Below are 24,474 nucleotides of genomic sequence, written 5' to 3' on the forward strand. Positions count from 1 at the left end.
TGCAGAGAGAAAAGGAAAAGCGTCAAACGAAAAAAAAGCACCAACAACCTCACATAAACACATTCTCCCACTCTCACCCCCACATTAAGCTCTTGTACACTTGTTGTGGGGAAGAGGGTGGCTGTGTTTTTTTCCTGCTGCAAAAGTTACGCAAGTTTTGCCTTTTTGCAATTTTGCAAACGTTACTGCTCTCCTACCACGGGACCGAAAAGCGACGCGGAATAGATTGCACCGTTGCGATTCAGGAAAGGAAATTCGTATCTAGCCATCGAATACAGTCGAATGATAGACGGCAAACACACAGTGGGGAAGATCGAGTGGGAGGGTTGGCAGTTCACCCACCCCCTCCCCTTCCCCGAATGTAAACCGAATGCATTGGATGAAAGCAATGCAAAATTTACATAAAACTAATGAGCAATCAATTAAACAAGAGACGACGAACCCAAGCAGCTCGAATGGGCGGACGGGTGTGTGGTGTAGGGGGTTACTGTTTCGTTCCGTTTTTGGTTACAAGAAGGGTGAAAGACGACCGATCCTGCCTGCCTAGCGGAACCTACCTTTGGCTCGAATCGAATGGTGCAGTGTGTGTGTGTGTGTTTGTATCCCCCCACATTGATTGATGGGTCGGCCGGCGAAGGGTTGAGCTTCCAAACGAATTTGCTCTCGAAAGCTGATCGAGAGCCAGCCCGATGATCGCGATCGAGCGTCGATGCCCATATTCCGGCTCTATGAAGCAACCGAACGGCTAAGAATGAAGCGGAAAAGGGCGAATTAATTGAAACATTTTACCAAACATCTAAACCGAAACCGATGCTAATGTGGAATGGTCGATGGTTGATGTAAGCGCTGCGGAAGGTTGTCAGCGTGCATTCCGGCAACGGGCGCATGGGATCGTAACGTCGCAGCCCAACAAAAGCACAATTAGGCGGACGGCAAATTTTCTCAACAACAACAACATGGCTCCGTCGTTACAGTTTTTGCACCGTGTCCGTCCTGTCCGAGTTGATCTACTTCGTCCTGTGCAGGGGGCTGTCTTGCAGGCGACTCAGCCGCCAGTGCACCTTCAGCATCATTAATAATAATATCAGACCAAATTTATGCTAATATTTATCAACCGGGGAACAACGGACAGAACATTTAGCCGCAACCCGAACTGTTGCTTTTGTTTCTACGGGCAGTGCTTCTTTTATGGGCTGTGAACTCTCGCCCAAAATTAAAAAAAAAAAAAGGCGTGATCGTTCTTGGATCCGCGGATGAGTACATGCATTCCTGTGCATGTGCTTCGTTTTTTTATGAGTCAACTGTGAGAATAATAAAACAGTTTTTGTGTACTTTTGTCCCAAAACATGCCCAGGACGAGGCATGCGCCTTGCCAAGCCGTCCAGAAAAGGGAAGAATGTAAAGCAAGAACACTGACAGAGTGCGCCCAATGGACAAGGGACCCCGTAGCATGTGTTATGATTATTGACGATGGACCGTACATGGTGTTTTTGGGGGGTTCATTCGCAGTACGAGGTGTAAGAATAATTTATGTCGATGGTAAATTGACCCGTGCTCGCCCCAAGAACATTCCCCCCATATACACAATCACGCAAGTAAACAGTGTTTTAACCGAGCGTTTGTGTGTGCATTGTAATTGAACGCATGTTTTCGAGTGGTTGTGGTTGGTCGCGCGAAAAGAAATTGAGTACAATTTTGATTGCAATCATGTGCCGCAGCTAATCAAAATCGAATAAAGGATCGATTTTTGTGTGAATATTTCCTTGAACTTCTCCGTGAAAAAAAGAAGCTTAACAAACGCTCTTGTTTGCTTTAGGGTAAAGAAATGTTAAGCTTTGGTGTCCAAGGCTCAAACGAAAGAATAAAACCCAAACCCAGCATCGCTGCTTATCGCGATCGCGGCTTGAAGCCCTTTTCCGGAAATGCATCGCTTTCAGGTCGATACATTTTTAACTCACAACCCGATCGAATTCCACAACCAAATGGACGATCAAAGCCGCAACCGGGAAGGTATGTCGAATGAGAAATCGTCCCTGTCAGGTAATCAAATTTTATTTTCGATTCCGCCTTCTTTCGCACATCCCAGAAGAAGGAATCGTGCAGCGTAAATGTTGGTCACGGAGCAGCGCGAATCCCAACACACCACCGGGGGATGATAGGGATGATAAATGATGCAATAGCGGGTTCGTTTGTGTGCACGGATTGCAATCGATTTGGCGTTACTGGTGGCGGGGTTTTTTTTTTTTTTTGTTGTAAGGCTAAGGAGAAGGCGTTAAACGTTCATTCAAGTTCTGTTCAAGAGTCCGGGTCAATCGGGATTTATTTTCGCCTTCCAAACTTCCCGTTCGTCCGTCTGACGTTCAGTTCATAATAATAGAAGAAATGCAATTACACTTAATTTGGAGTTTTTTTTACGAAGAAAGGGTCACTGAACTGTGCTTGCATTGTAGTTGCTGAATGAATAAAAACTTTCTTTCACACTGGCTGTGCGATCGCCGCGATTTCCGGTTCATCAATAAGCATAGATATTGGAGGCGAAGGTTCGTCGTAATTGCATTTGCTTACGCACAGAGGAAGCTAAACAAGGGACAAAAATAATCAATCGAAGCATTTATGCAGTGTGTACTGGCACGTGACTTGAGTATGCAAGTGGGAGAAATTGTAATGCAAACGATGTACCATTTGGTTCAATGTGTGCTCAATTGAAAGGCTTGTTACATTCTTCAGAGTGCAGGAGAGAAATGAATACAATCAAATATTTAATTATTCGATTATTCTATTACACAACTTCCATGCATTCAGCAAGTGTTGAGAATAGGTTGTAGAATTTTTCGAAGATCCAATAAAGATATATAACGAACGAGCATAATCGTATTAACTGAGTCACTTTCAGGTTCCGTTCAGCTCATAAAACGATCATAAAATTAACTTTTGATCTATTGCCGTCACTAGAACCGGTTCACCTATCATACTGTAGACCGATTCGCTAAGGTGCAATAAAGAGTTCAATGCTGTAGAAGGAGGGAACGTCGATCAATGCGTACCTTAAATATGAACCCAATCGTGCTTCCTTTCTTTGAGCACGTGATGCATTGTAAATGCAACTAGCGAAAGTTGTGAAATCATAAACCGATCTAAAGCCACTTAATTTACTAACAGTAAATGTTTCTAAATGTTGTTTTTCTATCGCACTTCTTGTGTATGGAACGCGCACCTGTCGACAAACAAGCTCTCTTGTGTGCAGCTTCATCCCTTCTAAGCTTCATCATCAGTAAAGCAACACATTGCCAGGGGAAGAAAAACGTTACGTTCCCACCACTAACCGCTGCTTAACTAAATGCTAACCACTATCATTAGCCACGGTAAAGGCTCGCTATCGGTCATACATCACCTGTGCTCATCTTCTACCGGCCCCTGCGATCGTTTGCAGCCGTCAGCCGCTACGTGTAAGCTAGGAATTCACCAAACAGTAAACTAATACTATTTTCATCCTCATATTTTTGGAGGACAGCTAACGCAACGGTTAAAAATAACCGCCAAACGGTGGATATAAAAAGTGTCTTAAGAAACTATCAATCAAGCTCACGCACACGGTGGATCTTTCAGCGAATCAATCCACCGTTTTATTCGCAACGAAATCCGAAAAAGGTGCTATCGTTGCATAACGTACCCAAGCTCGCCGTGTGTGTGTGTGTGTGTGTGTTTCATACTGCGATCGTACGGTGAATCGCGCCTGCCATCGGGAAGGTTACACCTTACTTTCCTTCCACGTCGATCTGTCCTTCACTCTCTGGCGGGTTGGAAGAAAGAGAACCAACGCTCATAAATCACGTGCCTGACGATACGGGAGGACGTATGTCGATGATTGGTGAGCTTAGCACTTTGATTTTTAGCCCATTTAGCCGAGCCTCTTAGGGTAAAACCGAACTCAGCACTCTTTGCCTTGTGCAGCGATTGAAATGAGCTTTGAAAAATTAATTTAAAAAAGCAATGATCACTGCTGTGTTCCTTCAAGCTCCACATATCCAACGCGTAGCGAGCATGCTAAGTGTTAACAACAACGCAGCAACCGCGATCTCGATTAGTCGATCAATCCCGGTTGTAGCTAAGCTGAGGGGAAAAATAATCATTAGCACCATTTCGAAACACTTGTCAGCACCTTCTATTCAGTGTTGAGTGTATCTTTTGGTCGCGATTGTGCCTTGTAACGTCACGTTTGCGTGTGTGAGTATGGATGGTTGTTTTAAGCCACCCTCACGTGAACGGAGACCGCTTGAGATACTTTTGTTGGCGGAGCCGACCGACACACATTACCTAACCGCAAACGATTATGGGCGAGAATCTGTATCACACGCGCGTGGCGGAGGGACTGCCCTCTGTGCCCTCTTTCCCACGTGTCTCTGTGTACGCCTCGTACTCAGGTGTGTAAACCTTACCATGCACAAGCAAAGAAGTGAAGTTTTTCTTTCTTTCCCGGGAGGGATAATAGCACGAATGTCGTTTCTGTTGTCTTGCATTGTATGTTGCGCGCTTGGTTTGTCTGTATGATTCGCGTGAAACATGATCGGGGGTGCGTTCTGTATGAAAACGAAAGTGTATGCTCCCTTTCAACGGCCAAAAGCGACAAAAAGCTCATTTTTCGAGCGTGTCAAGAGCCCACTTCAGTCGTCCACTGGTTGATGAAAAGGGCAACAAAGAGCAGAAAAAAAAATATTCCAAAAACACACCAAGCAGGTCACCAAAACTATGCAAAGGACTGGCAAAGGTAGGTGTAGAGGTGGTGACCCACACAATCACAGCTGCCGTATGGAAAGCGAGAAAAGTCGCACAATTGTTCTGCTCCGCTTTTTTTGTTTGCCGTCTCCTTACTTGAAGTATGTTTTCGGTAGCCTCCGGGTGGGCGTTGAATTCCAATGCCAATGCGAGCAGTGCGGAGGTTGTAGTCGTTGCCCCACCCGACCCGGCCTAAAGGGCGCACGTAATTGAACTTTTTCATGTGACCCGCTTTAAGAGAGCCGTTGACTTGCCATGGGGGATTTTGGGGCGACGCACGAAACCGTTTGAAGCCGTTTCGTAGAACAAAAACGTTCAAAAATCATGCAAAGGCTCCCCACTTCGTCTCGTATCATATGGTTGTGTGGCCATCACATAGCCGCACTTGATCGCCATATGAGGAATGAGGGTGGTTAGTGTGTGTGTGTTATGTCATCATCGCGCTTTGTTTTGACATAAGTGATAGATAATTGTTGACACACACTGGTGTGGCGAATGGAATCCACTCTTTCCCCTTCCCAGAGGACGTAAAGTAATGGCGCTTGCAAATTGATTGTGCCTGGTGATGATTTGGGGGATGTAGTTTTGTGTCTGTCCCGCTCGTCCCGGCTGAAATAAAAGCGACACGACAGAAATTGAATCGTGCCGCTAGTGGCAAAATTATTACTCGTCCCGGTCCATGGCACGAACCACTAGCAGGCGAGTTCAACTGACAGCGATCGAAATGTCAATAGCTTGGGGGCAGTAATTGCATAAAACAGTGCCATTGATAGGAGGAACATTGCTTGTGCGGTGGCTTTTGCCCACCCCCTTTCCTAATATTCTATGTGTCACTCTCACTAAACGTCGGCGGCGTGTAGTAAAGCGGGTTTCGGGTTTTGTCTACCATCAAAAAATTAACCCTCCAAGTACGCATTTTCCCTTGCTTGTATGTTTTCCTATACCACCACGCTGGCGCATTTGCAACATCCCACAGATTGTGAAACGTATTATGCCGTACTTGGGGCGATAATTCGTTTAACGGTTTAACGATGAGAAAACGGTGCCCGAAGCTGTTGAGCAAGAACCGGCATACCCTGCGACCGAACGTAAGCTCTCGCTGCTGCTGCTGCTGTTTTGCTACCGTTTTATGCTATTGTGTTTCTGGTTTCGCCGAGCAATTGCTATACGACTATAAAGTGAGGCATGTTTAATCGTTTGTGCATGGTGGAATCAAAAAAGAAAATAGACAAAATTACCTCTCAGCTAAGCTTCTACAGGGGAGGAGGAAGAGGAGGAGGAAGAGACAGTGTATGCAACCACGAAAATTTGCACCTGTTTTGGCTAAGAGAATTATTCATTTCATCTCATTTGATTGTAGGAAGAAGCAAGAAACGGTACCGCTGAGCGATTATATTTTCCAAAACAGAATCAAGAGACTTGAATGCACGAGCAAGGAATGAACCCATCAAATAAAACAAATCAGAGTAACGAACATCTCTTCACTACATATGCGGTTGGAATCGGATTATGTATGCCTAACAAGGGAATGATACGACATATAAAGCCCGCCCGAATGCGCCGCCTCACTTAAAGATATAATTTAAAACGAGCTGCTCAACCAAAATCGGCTGACGAGTCGATCTTCGCCGCCGTCAGAAAACGATATAATACCACCAAAAGACGATCCCTTGGGGCCCTGCTGTTTGGCGGCCAACGTTGCATAATGACAATCACGGACGGATGCAATGCGTTTCTGATTGAAGTGCTGCTTGGCTTGTTGAGGCGACTTAATTTGTCCCGGCCCGGGGTTGTTCGTCGCATGTGGGTCTTGTTTGTTTATGTTTGATGATTGTGTAGCATTGTTTACTGGCGCACGCTGGTCGGATGGTCGATGTACTCTCTCACGGGCACGGGACGCGGCTTCGATTGCGTTGAGTAATATGTACAAACAAACGGCCGAATATGGAGGCTGCACGAGACAATGTTTCGATTTGAGTCGGAATCTTTTAAGCTGCCGCGGGCACCTGCTGGATGTCACGATTATGCTGGATTAGGAGGGGTCAACGATCGGTATCGTAATTTGAATTCAAAAAGTAAAATATGTTCCACTTTTTTGGAGATTTAATTGTTCAGCTCATGCATTTCAAACGAAGTTTTATTCCAATCTGTCTAAAATACCTTCTTCGCTGAGCAAGGCTCTATAATCGAATTGCCCCGATCCATTCAGTGGGTTCGAATATTAACAAGATCCATACCAATCTTCTCGCGTGCGCGTACGACGATGATGACTATGATGAAACGATTCTTCGTGATCGATTACCCGCTAAATAATGATGCGCTTACATAGGTGTTAGCTTTCGGGCCTGCTCGCTTTCGGGGGGGGGGGGGGGAGGAGTGGAAAACGGACGAAATAAAAAGTATGGTATCATAACGGAATAAGTATGATTCATTCGGTTTTCAATTGATCGAAAACCGCCGTTAGAATGGACGCACGCAGCGATCAGTCTTGCATAATATGAAGTATGAATCATATCTTTCGGGCAATTCGATTGGTTGCATTCTTCGCGGCTCAAACTACAAATTCACGTCCTTGTTTGACGAGACTGTTCGATGGATCGATCCATATTTAACTATGATCGATTTCAATTAGGGTGTGTGTGTGTGTGAAGTGTAACATTCCAATCGGCAAGGTGAAAAGAATTCTCGAAGAAGATGAATAAGATATAATAATAAGGTTTAAAGGGTGATTTGGGTAGCTATAGAACATGCATAATCTGCTTATGTCTAATCATTTTGTTTCTCTTTTCTCTCTTTCAGGTAATTCGGCTTTATTCAAAGACGTCCCTGTATATGTGTAATTTATCTGTTAAAGCAGACAGATACAATGGAAATTGAAAATGCCCCTACAATACTAGGAAAAAGTGACATTTAAATAGATTTAAATGTTCTTAAAATACTGCAAGACTCCATAAAATGCATTTAAACATGATTGTGTAATAGTTTATTAACTAACAGTCATCTATGCATCGACGATATAAATGACTTCCTCTGCCGAAGAACACGACCAATGGTACATTTCCCATAAGTTTCCATTTGAACTCGCGTACGCATTGCGTGCCTAAACCTCACCAACATTGGTTGGCAAGGAGGCACAAGCGGAGTGGCTTTAAATTGATACCTACCATCGAGTTCGACATTGATTTTTAAATTCAAGTTTCCTGCTTGAACACATCCACTCTAACCATTTACAACACAAGCTATAATCTTCCGATGATTCGTTGTCTAGTCCACTCGGGCCACAGTGGTACAGAATGATGAGCCTCCTCACCAGCACTCGCACTCCCTCTAAAAAAGGTTATTACCTGGCCTGCACTCTTAAGCGTAAACTGCTGCCAATGTGAGCATAAATATCGCTCAACAACACAACAGCATCCTGTCTGTCGGCGGTGCAACGTTAAGTAGATGTAGTATGAATTATGGCGACTATGATCATTCGCTTGCAATGGCAGGTTGGGCACAAAAGCAGAAGATGTTACCCTCATAGTGCTCGTGAACGGTATTGGTCTACTGCTACCCATGTCATGTCATTCTTTTTTTCGTTGATCGATACACAACACAACGCCGGAGCGGTTGGAAATGTTCTCGATCGTGTCGTGCTTTAATATTGCTTGCCATCTCCATGCAGCAGATAAGTGCAGGTGCTGCTCCTGCAAGACACCTTCTGCATCTTAAAGCGAACCCATAATGTACCGCCAATTTGAAGAGCTTCTTCTGGAGCGGATGATACCCCTCTACTCACCGCGACGAAGGGCGATGCACAGCACGCTACAAGAAATGGAATGGTTCGGAATGAGGTGTGCATGTCATGGCTTTTGTCGGGCCGTAATAACATTTAATGAAGCTCATAACTCACGCACGCAGGCACAGTCTTGTTTGGTCTACATCTACGCCTCAAAGTGGGTTGTAGAATGTGTTAGTAGAACAGTGTTTGGGAATTACTTGTAGATGATGAATAATTTTCTAGGAGTTGGAAGCTGTCTGATAGCTGTTTCACTGTTGTATGCCTATAAAAGTTTACGAGCTGATGCTCTTGAAAACAATATTTAATTTTACATTAGTTGCAGGTTCGTTCGCAAACTCTTTATTGCATGAAACAAAGTTTGGATCAATTTAAATCGGCTTATCCTGTCGATCAATTCTGGCTACAACAAATACCAACTTCACGCAAACTCGAGAGATTCTCGCATGCTCATATAAAAGGATTTCCAGGTAAAAGCAGATTAAATCGACTTCCTTGCGAACATTTTTGCAAAAGGATCCACCACTTCCACGAAAGGAAACGTGCAAAAGCATCTCCAGCTTATACTCCTGATCCTTGCCTCCAAGTGCATCTTATACGGACAACTCCCAACGCACCAACACTCCTTCCCCATTGCCAGCACCATTGTGATCATTACGGTGGACATGATTTTATTTTCGCTTTGTAGCATTATTTGCACACTCAATTCGCTACACGGACACTTTCCTTCCCGCCCCATGCGAGCCATGTCTTCCGTAATCATAACTCATCGTACCGGGCGAAAGATAAGAGCGTCGGGAGCGTCTTCCACCGTCGGCATGTCGGCGACGTCCAGCTGACACATGTTGACAGTAACAAGGGCGATCGTTCGTCCCCTTGCGTGAGTGTGCATGCGAGAAGGAAGCGAACATTGAACAAAAAAATGGCAACGATCATGTATTTATGATTGCGCCTCCACTGCACTGTTGCGGCAAATTTGTTGCCACACGCCACACACACTGGGCAACGAAAGCGCTGTTGGAAACGAAAGCGAATGTGTCCTTGTAGCCGATTTGTCCGATTAGGCCAGAAGTCGAATGGGAGAGTCCACACTGCATGAGGCAGAAATTTATGAGGAATCTGTCACGCCGACGATGCATTGGAGACGATAAAGATAATTTGTACAGGGGGCCAGTTCCCGGGATTGCCTTCTCGGTTCGGGTTCCTTTCGCTTGGGTCGGCGTGTGAGCCAACGTCCAAAATCGTAAGCTTTAATGTTAGCAGTAACAACTTGACATTAAAGTTAATAAGAGTAAACTTTCACCTCCACTACTGGGGTTCGGAATTCGACCTGACTGTGCTGTAATTTTTAAACCGATTTTGAGCAACTCCACTGCACCCGATCGCGAACAACGAGCAGTACAAAAGGGCGCTCGGCAAGTTGTTACACTGCGATCCTGTTCGGAAGCAGCATTGGCCTGACCGTGTTAGACCTGCTGAGCATGGCTGCAAGATTGCAAATCAACCTCACCAACAATGCAGGTGCACAACAATTCGCTACAAACTGTTCGCATTCAGCTCCAGTGCCCGTGCCGTTGCCAGTGTGCTCCACTGCCTGTGAGAACTCCGGCACAAACCGCAACAAATCTTGTTAGGATCAGGCCGCGACTAGCGAACCCACAAATCGCTACCTAACACGAACAGGTGCCTCTGGTGGTGCTTCTTGGGTATCGGTTGGATTGGCTCAGCTTGCTTTGAACACGACCAGAGAGCCACCTATCTTAAATTACCTCCCCCATCGCGCTCCGCTCCCGTCTTCGGTACTTCGGTACAAGCGATCTGGCCCAAAGATCGGAACAGTTCATGCTTAAGCATAAAGCCAATCCAAGGGGTGGGGGAGAGGACCGTTTGATACCCCGGAGGGCCGGAGGAGCCGGATAAATGGTTAAACCATGGATTCCGTGGTTTGCGCCAGCCCGATCCGATCAGATGGCGATTTTGATCGCCCGGGATCGCGTAAGCCGATTGCTCAGGTGCTACCAAGTGCGGTGCTACTAGAGACACAGAGAGAGATTCGCGCATACCACAGATGCATCTATGATCGTTTATTACACATGCCCGTAGCAGCATTGTCGAGCAGTGGGCAAGCGGCGGTGCACGGGTGAGTGATACGTACATTGACGATCGTTTTCCAACCGGCGCGCGGGCGATACTATCGCGGGAGGGACGAAAATCAAACATCCATGCCGACACAGGCAGGAAACGAGATGAAAGAAACACAATAGCGCAAATGTTTGGTACCGCAATTACGGGAAATTAATGTACTTGCCAGTCGCACACACGATCGCCGTGCCTCTTTGGTATGTAAATATTACAAACACGAAGAAAAGAAGGGCATGCATTGCGTTTGCGGTGCATGTTATTGATTTTAAGCCAAAATATTTTTACGACGCATTTACACGTTACAAATGGCGTGTGCTGTGCACGTTTATATCCTTTATTTCCTAACAAAAAGTGCGACTTTCTTTCGGTGAAATTTGGTATTGTTTATGAAAATTCTTTCACTTCTTTTGATTTGTGTGGAAGGATAGCCTTTTATCAAAGCGCACGTTCGCCTCTTTACCCAAAACGGATCACATGAAAGCATGCTGCGCCACAAAAAATTACAATAAATTCACTTAACTTCAGGAGAAGAAGAAGATACGCTGCGTATGCGTGTACGCAAATAATCTCACATGGATTGCAATTAAAATCATAACTTTTCATCCTGCTTCCACATGGCGCTCGGTGCCTTCCCTTCCTCACTTACAACGAAATGGATGTGTTGTCAGATTGTACTACACAGCTGTGCTATTGCTGTATTTGCTCTCTCCCTCCTTACTGTCACCGTATTGTTCGTTTTTTTAATGCGCACGTCTACCGTGTGCAACGCGCACGCACAAGAATCTCTACTTGAACCGCACATAAAGAGCGCGGTACTGATTCTGCCGACAATTAAGAACGTTTATGCGCTCGCCACACGCAACATGTACTCGCTCGGACAGATTGGTGTCTTGCTTGTGTTGGTTCGAACGCTCCAGGAGGATGCAAACAAAATAAAGCTGCAAGATACACCCTTAATCAGGGGATTTCCATTTCCGTGTACCTAGAACAGCTCGGGGCAGAATAATTGCCTCCGATGAAGCCACGGCTTGTTGGCAAAAGATAAGATCTGATCGCGCCGTGTGCGCATCAAGCGTCATCTAGGCAGCTAGTGTAAACATAAAGCGAATCAGGATCTTAATCATGGTATGCTTTATGTGACCACAAGACGCTAAGATTGCCTATAATTCTCTTCTTCCCTTTTGATTGATTCATGCACGATGGGAATATCCACCATCTTTCTGCCACACTGTTCTTGCTGCTGCACGATCTTCAAGTTCAAGTCAATTAATTTACCAATCAATTATGGTGTTTGCATCCTTGGGGATTGTTGTTGTGTTTGGCTCCAACGGGGGTTGCCCGAGATGCAACGGCTCGTCTATTTCCTTCACGCCTAGCCTGAAAGGATCGTGCTCATAAGGAGGTGTTAAAAATCGAACATCATTAAAGGAGATTCGTTTCGAAGTCCATCGGGGATCGCTGGGGTCGGACGGAGCTGTCCGTTGTGTCCTGAAGGAGGGCTTGAAGATTAAACCTGACATGACACTTTGCATTCATAAACGCTGTGTGCCTCGGATTGGCTTTACGGTGCACGGTGCAAATTGCAATCCCCTGCCGGAACAGTAATCATGTGAAGCGTGTGCGCGTTTGTTTTTTTTATATCTCGTTCACCTGCAGGGCACAATGGAGACAGCATTTAGAAGCAGCAGGACATAATGGAGCGGGTGAATGGTGCAAATTCTATCCTTCACTTTCCGTTCCACTCTCGTTTCGATTTCAATTTGTCGAGTGAAATGAGCTTTTTCTGACACGCTTGTTTTGCTACCTTTGCAGTTGCAGGCAGGCGGTTGTGTACTGCTGGCCCCTTACGTTGTCTCGTCCGAACTCATTTCCGCAACATAATTCCATGCTCACTGTTTTACCACCCCCCCGCTTCGATGGGGCAACTGTGTGGAGCCACACAGTAAAACAAAACAACTGCCCGCAGAGGCTTTCTTATCACACTGCGCTGGGAGGTTGCGGGTTTTGCGAACTGTAATTATTTTATGTAGACCTCTGGACGTGGTGGTGCGGTGGTAAACCTGCTGCTGCCAGTGCTACTGCTTCACAGAGAGTGGTGGAAAGAAACAATCAAAAGCACTGAATCTACTGCAAAGACAGCGCGCAGCGCATTGTTCATACTCTCTGAGCCATTGCATTGCGTGGCGTTTGCGTTGCTGCCGTCCGGCGGTTGCGTATGATTTGTACCGCGGATTGTGCACGCTATCACTATCGCGGCGAGGGGGCTTTCAGAGCTTTGTTTACACACAAACCCACTCTTGGAGTCGAACATAATTTTTCATCACTTCATTAGCATAATTTTTGGTGCGAGTTGGAGTGTAAAATTGCAAATCAGTTGTGGTGGCTGCGCGAAATGGCTGCAATTTTTCCTTTGCCTTCCCCCGGGGTGGCGTATTATCAATCATGTTGGAAGCTGTCCTACTTTTAGGATGACGATAGAGGGTAGCTTTTAAGCACGTGAATAGCTATGCCAATTAAAACGGGTATGATTTTATTACGGTGTTGTTATTATTGTGGCAAATTTTGTGGGTCGTGTCTAGGACACCCATGAAGGTCGCTCGAAAAAATGCTGTTGAAACATTTTTTCCATTGACATTTCATCTTGAATCCTTGACTCCAAACGCTCCCAACAACATATGCTTTGTGCTTTTGCATATGAAAGAGGAAAAAATGGACGTACGACAAGTGATCTTAGCTTCAGCGCCCAACAAGCCGTTGCCCAAAATAGATCACCAATTGAAAACAGGCTCCATTTGTTGCACATTCCACAGCTTGACAGTTCGATTGGCCAGGGCGCACCAAGCCGTCGTCGTCCGTTCAAGGACACAGTTCCCTTCCCAGTGAAAACTCGCCCTCCGACCCGACGTTGTGCGAGGTTCTCGATCGCTGAGTCACTCCCGCTGCCTGGTGGAATGGTGGCGCTAGCATAATATTTATGAAACCGAACCTTAAGCTCCACTCCACTCCGCAACTTCACTCTGCATGGTGGCACGCTTTGTAACCCCAGCGGGAGTATAATGCAGCACACAAATGCATTTGCAACGCAAACGACTGGCGCTTAATGTAGATTTGAATTGAGCACGAGCGCGCGCTCCTTTGCAGCACCATAAAGCACACGCATAACGGTTTGACTTACTAGATGACGGTGTGCACGTGTGCGCATGCGCACTTACTAAACCCTCCCCCGAAGCCCCAGGTCGAGCTCTGGCCCGTACGGAAGGAATTTATGACGGATCCGGCTCGGAGAAGGAGTGACCATAAGAGGAGGGGTAAATTTGAGGCAATTTAATCTGATTTATAGACCACACCGAACCGAAGTGTCCCAAGGTCCTCGATATGGCTCCATCACAACCACCGTTAGGGGTCCCCGATCGATCATGCTGCAGAGAAGCGTTTTTACATGTCAAGACAGCACAAAACTCATGGCACATGGTCGCCCGTTTGAACCTAATAATTACGCGTGCCAACGCATTTCCAGCTGTGTGTGTCTGTTACGAATGGGGCTCACATAATGTGGTCCATGCGCTGTTTTTCCAGGGTGCAGTTGACGCCGAAGGACGCCACTCCTGCTGAGGGCAGAAAATCACGCCTCAGACCTTGAGCGGCGACGATCCTCGGAGGGTGCTGTATGCGCACCACATGGGGGAGTCGGCGTCAAGCCCAGCAATTGGAGGGTGGAAGAATAATACATCACCCAGTTAGCCCCTCAGCCACCCTAATGCTGACATTAACGACGCCATCGGCTGCTTTGATTCGTTTCCGTTTCGCGGATTTATTACCAGATCGATTTATTTCGATCATCGTCGTGGACCTTGGTATACGTGTGTCACACTTTCGTCATTGGTCAGTACGATATGGGCGACTAAATTAATCCGGTAACGGATTCGACCCGATAGTTGTCTTTTGCTTCAGTTCAAAGTCGTTCCAGCAATTTCAACAAACACCACCCAACCCACCCCAGTGACGCCGGATGGTCAAGGACGCGCGGCCGATTTGCGAGACTAAATCCATGAAAATACCTCGCCCTGTTTTGGATGGGGTGTTTTTTCTTCTGCTCACTTCAGAGGCCTTATTTTCCCTTCCCAAATTAGACCACTACACATACTGTTGCACAAGGTGTGACCAGATCGAAACGTTCTCATTTGTGGAATGGTTGAGTTACAGTTCGTTCTCTTCCTTTCGATTGCGGATCTACTACGAAACATAAAATGAGACCTCCCGCCTACCCGTCGGGGGGTGTGGTACTCAAGGTCTCGACCGTGTCGAAGGGGCTTTTATTTGTTTGGGTTTAGATTTTTAACGTTCGATTTTTCAATTAGTGACTGCTGCGTGCGCTACTGAAGCCAAAACTCACCTTGTGGCGGTTAAGGTGAATGGAAAATTGGTTTTCTTTTTGGTGCGTGTTACTTCATGCGTCAACCGCGGGAGGTACTTGCGAGGTTGGTACGAATCAATACAGATTAACGGTATTAAAAGCAATCGGTAAGCATGTTGGAATGTGTTGGCTTGTGGGAAAGGAAGCAGTGACCTTTTTCGTCGTCTAAAAAAACATTTAAAATTAAATCCATAGCTCAACATATCCAACCTCCCTTGCAGTTGATCCATTAATCAACATCACACGACGGTACGGGATTTGGATACCAATTCTGGTCTGGTGTATATTTTAATTTCCAACATTCAACAGGGCGTAACTCCCGAGTAACTCTTTAATGTCCTGCGAAGAAGGTGATTGACATTTATGGCGCTGCGTGCCCCGTTCTCGCATACATTCTACCACGAAGAGATCAACAACACTCAACGGGCAACACGGGCACTTGAAGCAGCTCACACTATCTCATACCCGTGACTTTTGCTTCGTGAAGCTGGTGTGTAACAAATTTATTTGGCTTATTATCTTCCCTTACTTATCGCTCACTTGGGACAGGACCTCCTCAGCGATGGGGCAGCGGAGAAAGAAGCAACAACTCAAACCCTCTCTTGTTTGGACCTCTTCGATGCTTTATTATAATGATTTTCGCCCTTTTCGCTGTTGTTATTATTTTGATAACACTCGTCGTAAAGACTTTTTGTTTTACTTTTTTGCGTGCCTTTCGTGTGTGTGCATGTGTGTCTCCTCATTACCGAACCGAACGCGGGGTCTAAAACAGCGCTCGAAATAATGGTGATCGTAAAAGATATACCCTCTACACAAGGGGAAATGCATTTTTGTCGTCCAGTGCACCTGAGTGCACAAAGATGATGACGGCGATGTTCCTCCGGCAAGTGCATCCTAATCACCCTAGAGGTGAAATTTTGTTTGCTTTGAAGTTTACTTGCAATAAATGTGTATTTACCGAATGACTTTGGCTTGAATTTGTTGCGCCATAACTGTTTAAAAACTTTCATATAAGTTGGCAACATGTTTTAATGCATCTTCATCTGACAACAGATTCACAGATTGACCGCTACGGCGTAATGACAGTGTTCAGTGCATCGTCCTCTTTATACGAATAATTTGTTAATAATGATTCACCTTCACTGTCTGTCCGGGTGCCATTTAGCGAAAGCCTTTTTTTTCCTACACCACGGACCCATTTTCATCCCTTGTGTGTGAGAGTGAGAGAGCGAGAAGGTCGCACACTTTGCACTGCGCGCGTTCATTGACACGGCGACAAAACGAGCCATGAAATTAAAGGATTCTGTGGTGCATTTTCACTTTCCGGGTCTTTGCTTTTTTGTGTGTGTGCATCCTGTGCCAAGCGTGACACAAGCGATGAGCAAATACACTCCACTCATCCTCAAATGGTATGCCCGGGCAGACGAGCAAGTAAATACACATTATATTGATACGCTTTTTTATTTTTATGATGGCCTTTTTGAAGCTGTAACCTGTGTGTTGCTCGTTGCACTGCACGTGTTTTTTTTTTGCAACCTTCGCAAGACCACATACCTCGTCAACCAGCGTGGCCGACGAACGACGAACCCGATAATCACGATAATAAGTTCAAAATTGAATATAATATCAAATAAAGAGCGCAAGAGCGAGCGGAGCTTGTTTCGTCTTGCTGCGCTTGGCGATCTTGCCGAGCCGATCGTAAAGCGAAAGTAAAACTAACGATGAAATAACAGACCGTTTTGAGGCGGTACAATAAACTGAAAAGGAATTTGGAATTATGTGAACCTGTGGACGGGATGTTCTTAAAAGGAAAGGGTCCGCAGGTCTGATGCGTAATAATAGTTCTTTGCCTACCATGGAGTTGCGTTCTTTTAACTGCACAAAAACGCAATAAAAATATCGATTTTTCAGTTTACTATACTGTTTCTTGGCAATATTTTCACAACTTTATATTGGCACGCAACTGTCCGACACCTTCTGGACAATTCAATTCGATGCGGTAAATTAAAATAAATTCCCATCTAGGCGCGATCGTGTGCCGCCAAACGATATTGTAACATTAAGTCATCTTCTTCACGAAAAATGTGTTGCGAAAACCCCTTCGGGGCTGTTCCTGTGCAATCCATTTAGCAAATGACGCCAATAAAAAGCGGAACAGGCGTCTATTAAACCACACAACGGCACACCATCACCGAAACACCGTTGTTGCAGCACCGTTCCTCCACCGTTCCGGGTGAGATTCTAAAGACCACGATCACCGACAACGGCTTACAATCGGCTGCAAGGGACTATAGGGTGGTGATGATGCTAAGCGTCCTCCTCCCCTTCCCTGAGATGATCCGATTACAAAATGCACTCGCATTATCACTTCACCCCAGCAGTGCCCAGAAGGGGTTTTTGTCAGTTACGAGCCATGGTAATGCTCTTCTTGTTTTCCTTGTGCAATTGGGCACAGATTCCTTCGCTGAACTCAAGCCCGCCATAGAGCGAGAGAAGATGTCTGAAAAGGATTATCTTTCAACCCACACAGACACACACACACACACATGTAGAACCATTCCCTAAGGGAGTGTAAGGTTATCTTTCTCGCGTGCCCTAGCTGGGTCCAACTTCTGCACTTCTGCAGGCCCGTTCAACGTGTTGCGAAGACATTTGAGTTCGGTGTTTGGCGCCGGTCGATTTCGTAAAGCACAAAAGTGTTGGCTTTGGAACGCCACAAAAAAAGAGCCAGCCGTAACAATAAATCGTAACTGCCGCACATAGTAACCCCCCCCCCCCCCGCTCCCGGCCGCGCTCTCGCTCGTCAAGATTTCTCAAGCGCATTCAAAACGATTGCAAATATGATTCTCCACCGCGCCCTCTCGGTGGCTCTCGCGCACCTTCACGCATTGCAAGACTTCTCCGGCCAGTGGCACATTCTAAGCTCACTCCATCTAAACTGTAGGGCAGGGTAGAACTCCCGGAGGGGGGCCAAGCAAGAAACCCCAATCGCCGACACCGCTCTGCCAGATAGCGCACACACACACACCCCGGGTGTGTGCGAGAGGGTCACAGAGAAGTGAACGTACGCCAGCTGATTCGCACAGAACCGACACCCGCCGACACCGACGTACCGTACTTCGTGTACGACATTAGCCAACCCGCGACCGAACAGTTGAACTAGTTCCGAGCTAGTAGTGCGATAGTGAAGGGAAGATAAAAATTAGATCGGTTCGGCTACAATGCCGCCGCGGCAGGCGCTGGTTGTTGTTTTTCTCTTTGCCACCTTCTTTGCGCAACGCGCCTGCCCACCGATACCCAATTGGCAGGCGATTAGATAGGGGGCGCCCGAACGATACACTGGCGCGAATGTACGAAAAATCGTGTACCCGACTAGCTCCATCGCCGCCAACATTGACGCGCGATCGTGTGCGAAATGTGCGAACACTGTGCGAACGCGCGCGCTCGTTTTTTGCTGCCCGACCGGGTGATGTGTGTTTCGAGATCGATTTGAAAGGTAGACAAAATGGTACACCATTAGCATAGATACTGTTAGCGCTGACATCGATAACGATGCTGAAACGGAGGTGATCGTGTTTGGATGTTTTTTCTTCCGAATCTTCTTTGAGGCACTTTGAAGGAGGTTGAGCAAGGCGCCGCTTCATCGTTGCAGGAAGATGCATTTGGTCGTAAAAATCACAACAAAGCGAACTTTGGCTTGGTACATTGGTACCTTTTTATGTCATTAATTTATTTCGTGCTGTCTGCCAGCACCGACATACACCGCTCTTGTAACCTTGCTGGTAATTGGACTTACCGTAGATACCGTTCATTGTCCGGCCTCGAAGATGCATCTGCGCGTGTGCTCCGGCGGAAGATGATGAATGTCCCTTTCTGATGGCCACCACATTCTGACTGCATGCGTATGATAAATTTCGAGCCTCCTGCCAACCCGGACGGTACAGAGTGCCTCATTTTGACAGTTGCTGTCCGTTCGCTGAGTCCTACCGATCAATCGATCGATACGATTCTACTCAAGACAGCTTGGGAAAGGGCGCTGCTCTGCCGCTGCTCTGCAATGAACCTTCGAAAGATCGTCACGGCCACTTGATGAAGAAATTAATCAATATCAATCGACTGTAACCTTTTTTCTGTTGCTGTTCTGTGCTCACAACTCAATTTCTCATTTCTCATTTCACTCTCTGCCCTTTTTACAGGAACATATTCAGGAAGTGCTGGACAAATGGACACAGATCGACGACGAGATCTGGGCCAAAGTGATCGTCTTCGAGCGAAACCGGCGTGTGGCCAAAGCGTACGCCCGTGCACCGGTTCTGACGATTAACGGCTCCGATGATGGATTCGATGGCATGAGGTAAGCGACGATTCTACACGCTCAGCTTTATTGCACGCTCTGCTGGTGGAGGGTGGAGAGTACACTCACTCACACTCAGAGTACATTAAGTAACGCCGAATGGGGAAAACGGGTTTAGAAAGGAGAACTAGGGAATTCATTTCAAATTTCCATAAATCGATCCCAATTTGGGAGTTCTTTTTTTAAACAAGATTATCTAAACGATTTCATTACGCCATGATTTGATCTCTGTGTAATCGTTCCGCTGAAAATGCTTTCATTGTTAGTCGCTTGCATAATTCCTAAAACGTATCGTTTGTTCGAAAAGTTCATCACAATGTCGTGTTGTCACTGTTATAGTTCCCACAGAACTGATTTCAATAATGCATTATATCACATCGGTATGAGCTTGTGCAGCTTGATCGCATAAAAATGTTTATTTTCTATTTCTTGCCACCGTAACAACTGCTTCAAAACAAACTCGTGCTGAACGCTTATCACATCTTGTCTCTTATCGCACACCGTTCCTCGCCTGTTCGGCTGTTGAACTCTTTCGTCCTTGGCTCGGTGAAAATACGCGCAATTGGATACGATCGATTGTTTTACGCTCCCTTGTTATACGCTGCAGTTTGTGGTCTAATCGCGCAAAAGTGCTCCATTACCTTCAGACCGACCCACTCCCTCCTTCCCTCCCCCAGGCGCCTCAGGCGGAAAGTGAAAGTCGAAATTTTCAAACCAAACCGAACGAACCTCTGGGGCTTGGAGTTCGGTTTAGAAAATGAAAACATCGTGCTGCCTCCACGGGGCCCAATCCACCCACCCCGAGCGTGGGTTTGAGGCTCACATACATATGCTCGCACGAAACATACGCGACTAATGGACGATAAATGGAAGAGAGCACTAATAAAACGGCTGCCAGCAACAAAGGGTAGTCATATATAAAAAAAAACACAATAATAACACTCCTCTGCAAAGAGTCAACCCATGAGCACCCACCAGAAGAGTGTACGCATTGCGCATTACGCGAAGTTGCACTTTCACGCGGGACACGCGGTGGTTGGTTTTTGATTTTGGGTTCGGTTTTTGCTCCCCGCCCCACCTTCCGGCATCGGGTGGAACGGCCTCGACCAGCCTGCTGGGCTGGCGGGATTTTGGCGGGCAGTAATTGGATAAAGTTAAACGACTCCATACACGCATACCGCCAACCCGTCCCGTTAGTCCGCGGCGCTGCGAGCATAAAACTTTTCATTTCTTTCATGACGCGCGCTCTTGCGTTTTTATTGTGCACAGCTCGAGCAGAAGCTCGCTGGCTTTGCGTACAAACCGTATTGATCGCTTTATGGATCGTGTTTCGTTAAGGCGAGCTGCTTCTTCTTCTTCTGCGCTTTCGCATCGTTCATCTAATGCAACCGACAGCCTTATGTAAGGAGGGTAAAGAAGTGCATTCGACATGCGTGTATGATGCGTGGCAGACGGGGCAGAACGGAGCGCCCGACAGCTCGCTTGTTTGTGCTCCCACGTGAAAATTGGTTGCCTCTTTTTTCCACTAAAGAGTATCCCATCATTCGTTCCGTCCGGTACAAATCATTTCAATCCACTGTTATGATCGCGTTAGAAAACCGGACGTACGATGAGCTCATTTGGGAGATTAAATGTAGCCGAAATTAAACGGGTTTTATGGTTGTGGGGGTTTTTTCCTACTTCTTCTAATGCGCCCCATGATGTGGGCTGAATTATAGACTGGGAAGTCGTAATTAATTTTGTCAGGCGAATTAAGTATTGTTTTGTAATCGATTAGTCCATAAATGGGAAAATCAAAGTTAAATCTGACGTTTTGATTTCTTGCTAACAGAACACTTAAATATAAATCTAAATCAGCTTTAAACCAGCTCGATGGAATATTAAATAGTGTAAGGTCACTAAGCAGTCACTAAGGTTCAAAATGTCCAGCGACAAACCTATCATTCGCCGATCCTCCATATTCTACCGTTAGCTGCTCGGCCGTTCTCTTCTCGCAAGACACGCGGCAATAATTATTACGCCCCTACTCATGCACTGTTATGAGTGACTTAGCTGACCTCACCTCCGTTGCCATTGTGTTTACGTCTAATTGACAACGGCCGCCACCGTCGCCTACCGAAGCTCCGACTCCAACAAACGCCATCGCCCCCGTTGGGTCTAATGATGTCGCGTGAAACATATCGCTCCCAAACCATCGGCCATTGCCGAACGCGCACGGCCCCCGGCATGCAACGAAAACTCATCAACCTGACCTCCCCCCTCCGCTACCAAAGCGGGAGATGAAGACGCCCTCGCTGCTCACTGAGCCATATAAGAGCCACCCAAACCTCCACCCGGGTACACGGGTACGCGTGCTAGAATGCCGTGCGATCGTTGCATAAAACGGTCCTAGCCCGTTGCTTCTCCGGCCAAGAACTCGCACACACACAGAATCCGCGGGCCCTCCGTGCACGCTTCCGAATGCAATCAATCTTGTCTTGCGTGTGTGTGTGCTGTATTCTCTCTTCCAAGGTTGGTATGTGTGTCCCGGTAGCTGGTGGCAGAAGGCTCCGAGTGCAGCGTTCCACCGAGCTGACCAAGCAGGTCGACCGGACGACAGCTGTTAATTTGCTATTGTTTTTTAGCGATCGCCATCACCACCAGAGAGGCGAAGTCGTTGTTTTGTGTGTTGTGTGGACTAGGAGGGTGTTTCTTGTGTTGTGTTAAGGAACCCGCTAGCGGACGGTTCTAGCGGGCAACGTCACCCAAACGTCAAGATTTCTATCGTGTAGGTTCGCGCACGTCCCTACTGGAACGCGACCCGCTGGGGCAAACGCTAGTTAGGGAGGTTAAGCAACAATAAAACGACAAACAGCACTATGAGCACTAACGAGAGCCTCGGGATGTGGCGTACCGGCTCTCATGCTAAGTGCCACCACGTCACGCCATCTATTGTCAAATGTTTGAAGCTGGCTGACGTTTGCGTTCGTTAGTCCGTTAGTTGCTTCCTCGTTCTCGGAGGGCAGCGTGCAGCAATGAGCTCTTTTTTTCTGAGCCCAAAGAGAACCACCCTTCCATGCAGCCTGTACTCTGTAATTTTAAAAGCCCGTTCGATCATGAAATTCGATCTCTACCCTGCCATGTGCAGCAGCATGCAAGTGAAGAAGCAAAAAATCAATTATCCTACCGAACGCGGTCCATCACAGTGCATCATCCCATCAATTCGTCATCTTGCCATTGCCATTATCGTCCGACCGACGTCATATTATCAGTTTTTGGCAGCAGAGATAGCAAAATTGATTACCATTTCCCCTTGAGGCTGCACAAATTGTTGGGTTTTTGAGTGTGAGTGCTTCTTCAAAAATCAATTTACATCCTCCAAGGATGCAGGAAATTGATTTGGGCGTTGCAGCTCTGTTTGGACGTTGCAACAATGGACACCGTTCGCAGTGGATGTGTTGATGAGTAGTGTCTTTTAGTTATCTCTCATTATGAAAGATCATTTCCCTACCAGGGCTACTGGTGTTTCACCTGAACACTCTAGAACACTGGAATGTCAATGAGAGAAGTTTGAGTATTGCCAAGCAGCCAAGAATGCTAACTAACCTCGATCGGGCTTCACGCAAATGCAAACTACGCAAAAGCCATCGTCCATTCCACCGTCCGAAAGGATCGTGGTACAGGGGAGTGGGACAACCTTCCATCGTCCATTCGCTAACCATAAGCTCAGAACCACACCTTGCTGTGGCCCCGTGTACCCGTGGATTTATGTGCAAAAGTGTTTTTTCGAACATTCCGCTCGTACATACACACACATACCCGGTAGCGATCGGGCACTACGAGAACCAGGGTGCTCGCTGAGAGTTGCTCTGGTGTCTTGTGTACGCGACAGCAGAGGCCGCAACAGCAAGAACCAGGAAGCACATTGCGCCAGCAGGCCTTTTGTGTTTGCGTTCATTTCTTTGGCTTGATGTTTTGATTTCCCCGTCCTGATTCTCCTCTCTCTCTCTCTCTCTCTCTCTCTCTCTCTCTCTCTCTCTCTCTCTCTGGGGGCCCCTTTTGGTGGTTCCAGGTTTGTTGGCCACATTGGCCCGATCTCGATTCCAGTGTCGATTAATGTGCCGTTAGTAATATGTAAGGGACCGTCATTGGCCACAAATTGTGTTCGTCTAACGTTAGGAACGCGCGTGCCTTCAGGAGTTCATCACTCCACACGCTCGGCCCATTATGATATACGACTGATATGGGGGGAGGCTTTTCTCCCCCCAAAAAGGGGGTAATGCATTTGCATGGCTAAAGGGTGTGGTGCACGAAAGCGTATCATATGTAACGGCTCATAATTCAGGTAAAGGTGTACCGATCTTGACACAAATACCGTGCTGTGTTCTTATTCGAACAGCACTGAGCATTAGAAACTGACGACTTGGTACAATGTCCAGAAATTGGCAATGTTCCTAGCTAGTCAAATTAACAGCAGGACCCATTTTTATGACATTCAAGATAACGCAAGCGCTAGAACTCCATCAATCATTTGCTTCAAGACAACTTCAACATTCCCACGATGGGGAGAAACAAAACGCTGTTCTGTTTCGTACGACAACATTGCCGAATCCTTCGACTGTCACACTGTTCCCTGTGTGGAAATATTGCCGTCATGAGCAAACGGTGATTCTTCGCTTCTTTTTTTTCGACGATGATGTCACATACCTTTGTGGCTGCGCGCACCACAAATCAAACTCGACCGATTGCCGGTTAGCGCGTCGATGTCGATGCCCACCAAGACAGTATGCACAGACAGTAGCGCTTCCTTAGGCCGCAAGCGCAGCGAAGGTCAAATACGCTTTTGGTGGTTTGACATTTTTGGAGCCTTAGGCGGGGTCCGCTCTTTTTGGATCATCGCCGGACAATAGGTGTACTGTGCAGCGCCGTTTCTGCCCATCTGGCACCACCCCGAAATGATTAGTGTATTGTACGCACGCACAACGAGCACGCTGCCGGAAGTGTCGTAGTCTATTTGCCTAATTGCAATTG

At 46.7% G+C, this 24,474-nt stretch overlaps 1 protein-coding gene across 4 annotated transcripts in view; it reads left to right on the top strand.

The window, feature by feature from the left end:
- The window catches only part of LOC120949353 (uncharacterized), a 140,902-nt gene that overhangs the window by 100,493 nt on the left and 15,935 nt on the right, over positions 1-24,474 (top strand). For all 4 annotated transcript variants that reach the window (XM_049605126.1, XM_049605127.1, XM_040366613.2 and 1 more), the window contains one exon: positions 19,307-19,464. In XM_049605126.1, coding sequence (XP_049461083.1) covers positions 19,307-19,464 — 158 coding nt within the window. The remainder of the gene's footprint in view (positions 1-19,306; positions 19,465-24,474) is intronic.

This window comes from Anopheles coluzzii, chromosome 2, assembly GCF_943734685.1.
Source record: "Anopheles coluzzii chromosome 2, AcolN3, whole genome shotgun sequence".
Taxonomy (NCBI): Eukaryota; Metazoa; Arthropoda; class Insecta; order Diptera; family Culicidae; genus Anopheles; species Anopheles coluzzii.